This window comes from Neopsephotus bourkii, unplaced genomic scaffold, assembly GCF_033783945.1.
Source record: "Neopsephotus bourkii isolate Nb327-2 ecotype Australia unplaced genomic scaffold, CSIRO-AGI_Nbou_v1 NB_275, whole genome shotgun sequence".
NCBI classification, from domain to species: Eukaryota; Metazoa; Chordata; class Aves; order Psittaciformes; family Psittacidae; genus Neopsephotus; species Neopsephotus bourkii.
In genome coordinates this window covers 461,639-466,322 of record NW_026900784.1, presented here as the reverse complement: position 1 = coordinate 466,322, position 4,684 = coordinate 461,639, and the positions used below count along the sequence as shown (strand labels likewise).

Genomic DNA, 4,684 nt, shown 5'->3' with positions numbered 1-4,684 from the left:
ATACAAGTTTGCTGCTTTTACATGAAACTAATCAGCTCCAACGTATCTCTGGTCAGCTGTTACCCCATTTGTATGCCCACAAGGGCATCTGCAATTTCCACACACTCCATTCTAAAAGGCCAGACTTCAGAGATTAATGCAAACTCACAATACAAGCCAAAGATGGAACTGGAGTCTCCAGTTTGGAGTCCTTTTTGCCAGATTCAATATATACATTAAAAGTGTAAATATATATGTGATAGTGGCAGCATCATCTCCTCTCACATCCAAAATTATCTGGTTTTGAATTCCAGACAGCAGAAAGGAAATTGCTGGAAATTACAGAACTCTGGACCCTGTTGATGATGGCCCCTTCAAACTAACTCAGGTCTTTCTGTTTGTGCCACATCAGCAACATGAAGTAACTGCAAAGGCATCTTCAGTGCTCAGGGAAGGTTCCTTCCAAGTCTGAGGAGTGTCTTCTCATAAAGTGAGAAGCTCAGAAACTGGATTATACCTTAGAGTGTAGGAAAAGTTGGATTTTACTTCTCAGATGATCCCTGGGGCTAACCAGGGACTGAAAGCAGCAGTGTGGGTCCAACATGGAAGAAAAAGTGTCATTCTTGTCACTACTACGAACAAGGGAAAGGTAGAGTTAAAGACTGGTACTAGCAGGAGGATCCCATCACCTTTAGCCCCTTCAGTAGTCACCACAGCCCTAGACATCCAGACCTGCTGGTGGCAACATCCACTGCAGGTCTAGAAAAGGGGCCACAAAAGTCACAGCTATTTTACTGCCTCAGCAGTCATACCGTAGGCAGGTACCTCCTGTGTATCTGTGGCAAGTTTGATGTGCGCAGAAGGTTGATACAGCCTCAGACAAACATCTGCTGACATCTTCGGAAGTTCATATTTAAATCACATGCCAGTCCAAGATTAAAGAATTTTAAGGTGGCACAAAACTATCACTGTCTCTGTTGTGCAACAAGGATTATTTGTCCCAGCCCACGACTACAGATCTATTTTACTGTCCCCTTTCTCAGTCACTGAATCAGTTGGATACTTTTTTCCCTTTCTTCCCTTTCTCTCAGTTTCTGACAGTGCTCTACTACCATGCCACCACTCCCATCACAGGTCTATTTTCCTCTCTTCACCTCTACGTATTTGCTCTCCAGCTTGGCCTCCATGTCACCTCCCTCCCTCTGCCTACTGTCCCCCAGTGTCCTTTGAGCTCACCCAACCTGCTCCATGGATTTCACCCTCCCAGGTGTGCAAGCACTGAACATGCTGCAGGCTTTGCATACTTGGCTTTTCTGCCTGGTTTCAGTCTTGTGCTTGTCTGTCCGCCTTCTCTCTTGCTGCAGTATTTTCCCTTACTTGAGGTTTCCCCATTCCCCCTCCCTTCTTCTTCTCCCTAAAAGCTCAGTGCTGAAAAGACCTTTTCCATGAGCCACCTTCATGCTAGAGCCAGCTGCAGGCATTGCCATTCACTTAGTGCATGTGATACATCCCCCGCCTCTTTCCTCCTTCCCCTGCTACTGCAGCGTTTGACCTGTATTATAAAGATATGTTGTGCTGCAAGAGGAAGCATGGTGACACCAGCAGTCATTTAATTGGTTGGGTGAGAGGATGAACTGCAATTATCTCATATGCTCAACTAATTTTAGGTGGCAAGGATTCTATGGCAAGCATGATATCTAAGAGGTTCACAATATGTCACAGTATTAGTGACTTAAATACATGTAAGACTTATTGCCAATGCTTCCAGCATCACAAACTTTTATAAACACAGATTTATTCGTCAAACAAAAGGAAATAACCTAAAATAAATTATCCCTATTAAGCAATGTAACCTAACAGGTATAGTGATATCAGTGACTTGACTTATTTAAACCATGAAGATGCTGTGGTCCTGGAAAAACCAAACAATTTCTTGGCAATAGTAGGCAGCAGCATGAGGCCATTAATTGAAAGCCTAGTTATGGTCCTGCAGTACGTATTGTAATCCCACTAGGCATCATGTAAAATTATTTTTATAAAATCAGAAAAACTTTTGAAAAGCTTAGAACCACAGAATATAAATCTAAAATGACAGGGTGAAATTTTGCAATACTTCAGATACTACATAAATACAATTTTAAGACCTTCAAATTTGTCTCTTCATTATACTTATGATGTAGGAATGGATGAACCCATTGATTTCAGTGCTTAAGTTCTCATTCTCTGAAAACAGAAAACAAAGCTCAGGTTAAGTCTAAGGAGATCATTCTCTGTTGCTGTGAGTATCACAATTGTGAGTACATATAATAGATTTATCTCCAGTCCTCTTTGGTGACAATGTCCCTGTGGTAGATACAGGAATTGTTTACACTCAGAGGTAACATCAGCATTTTATTTAATATAGAAAGAGTCTGACCTTTGTCAGTCGCTGCTGGGATCTACTCAGGTGAAAAATCTGGAGAAACATACCAGTATATATCAAATCAGTTAAACTGATTTTCACCTACACCTTCCCTACCAACTCTGCCCAATACTACTAAAGTATTAATCATTAGATCTTTGTATAAAATGTCAAGTACTGAAAGTGGCATTCCTAAAATGTGTTAAGACAACTAAATAAGTCTACAAACCTTATACTATGTCTGTATTTGATACAAGAGAAGTAAAGGAGTATATCTCAATATCTTTTCCATTAAATTGGAAGCTAGGGAGGTCATAGTTGAAAAATATTCTGCTTCTCAAACTGCATAGTATACCTACAATACCATAGCATGAGCTGAGTGCCAAGCACTGTTCTCAGGCATCACACTGCAAAAGCAATGGAGGGACACTCATGGTTTTATACATATTATGTTCTAAACAAATATTTTATTTCCCAACTTAAGCAATGTCAATGCAAGCATTACTCATTCAGGAAGTCTGTTTAGATTTGCAGAAGTCCTTGTTGATTCTGAATGTTGTACACTAAAATTTATTTTCTTCTTGTGCCTTGATATGAATTATTTCAGCTTTATAATGTATGCACATACATGTAGAACAGTGGGAAGATGAATAATGTGCCATCTTCTGAATTCAGGATCTAGGACATGAAAGGCTTGTTCAGTACAATGTTCCATGTCATACAGTCCAGGACATACAGTCTAGGAGTTAACTTTGAAGCAGAGACATAGGTCAAAGTCTGCATGAGTACAGAGGATTGTGGCATGATCTGGCTCATTTCCTGGTCATGATCTCACTCCTCATCTTGAACACAACCTCTCTCCACAAGCATGCTTTCCACTGGAAACGAGTTTTGGCCTTGGTCTTCGATCTTTTCTGACCTGGACAAAGTGCACTGATGATGACTGCCCTGTTAACATCTTCCTGAAGACAAACAGCAAGTTCTGTAACTCCTGAAAAGTTTGGTAACCATGGTTTTGTGGTAAGGAATCAGGAATTTTACCCCACTAGTATTGATACAGCATGAAGGAACAGGCTTTCAAAAGCCAAAAGAAGCCAGCAAAAACTATCTAGCTCTACTCTCACTCAGTTTCTCCCTGCTGGGTTCCCCACATCAAACCTCTTCACAGTTCTCTTCACAGATATGTATTTATAGAGTTTGAGTCTGACAACGTGGCCAAAACTGTTGCAGACACAGTGAACAACTACCTGTTTTCTGAAAGACTGCTGAAATATCAGTTCATAGCTCCTGAAAGGGCCCATGAAAACCTCTTCAAAAACAGCAAGAAGACATTCTGGAAGCTGTACCAGCCTGCTGTCAGGCGGTACAATAGGATACATTCACTCATTCAGAAGGCAAAGATGACAAAGAGGTTGCTGCAGAAGAAGAAACCCTTATGGAAGAGGGTGGCTGAAGAGGGGCTCAATTATATCTTCCCAGGATTTGCTGCACAGGAGCGTTCCTTAAAGAGAAAGAAAGTTAAAACATCGAAGGAGTCAGAAGTGGACATTTCTTTGAGTAGCCAGGATCCTACTCCAGTCTGTACTCCGACAGTGCTCGAGCAATGGAGAGCTGCTCAGGTGGATGGTGATGTGGAGGACAATGAAATAACTCTCGAACTGCCCCCTGCCAGTACTAAGAATAGTGTGCTGTGAACAAAGAAGCAACCAAGAAAAGGACCAAACCTGAAGAAACAGAAATAGACTTAAATTTGGGTGGCTGTAGCCATGGTTTTTCTCAACTCAAAGTGACTGAGTTGGTGTTTCTAAAGGTTCTGCTGACCTGGTTTGGTTTGTCATGACTAGACTGTTTCCATGTTTCATAGGCAAGGGATCTTTTTATAAGTCCTCTCCCTTCTGTTTATCCATCATCGGCCTCATGGTCTCCTCTGCCTTTGAAGATGTTTTTGACTTTGTGCTCATAAGTGCCCATGCTGTGAAATGCCTACAGTCGTGCCAGAACTTCATCTAATTCTGTAACTTGTCTCTAGCACTCACTGTATTGAAACTAGCTCAGGCTGTCCAGGCAGACCTTGCTGATATAGACTGCATCTTACATTTGTAAATAATTATGGGTTATAAAAAAAAACAAAAAAGAAATTTACCTTTTTTTTTTTTTTTTTTTTTCCAGCTGGAGACCAGTAATGACTGATGTCCCACAGGGATCAATGTTGGGACCAGTCTTGTTCTACATCTTTGGTGGTGACATGGACAGTGGGGTTGAGTGCGCCCTCAGCAAGTTTGCCGATGACACCAAGCTGTATGG

The 4,684-nt window shown here is 41.3% G+C and overlaps 1 protein-coding gene across 1 annotated transcript; it reads left to right on the top strand.

Annotated features, from left to right (window-relative positions):
* The first annotated feature begins 581 nt into the window (after positions 1-581).
* Positions 582-4,439, top strand: LOC133208725 (MKI67 FHA domain-interacting nucleolar phosphoprotein-like). The gene is made up of 2 exons (XM_061346814.1): positions 582-628; positions 3,561-4,439. The coding sequence occupies exons 1-2, from the start codon at positions 582-584 to the stop codon at positions 4,072-4,074; spliced, it is 561 nt and encodes a 186-aa protein (XP_061202798.1). The 3' UTR covers positions 4,075-4,439.
* Positions 4,440-4,684: the final 245 nt, after the last annotated feature.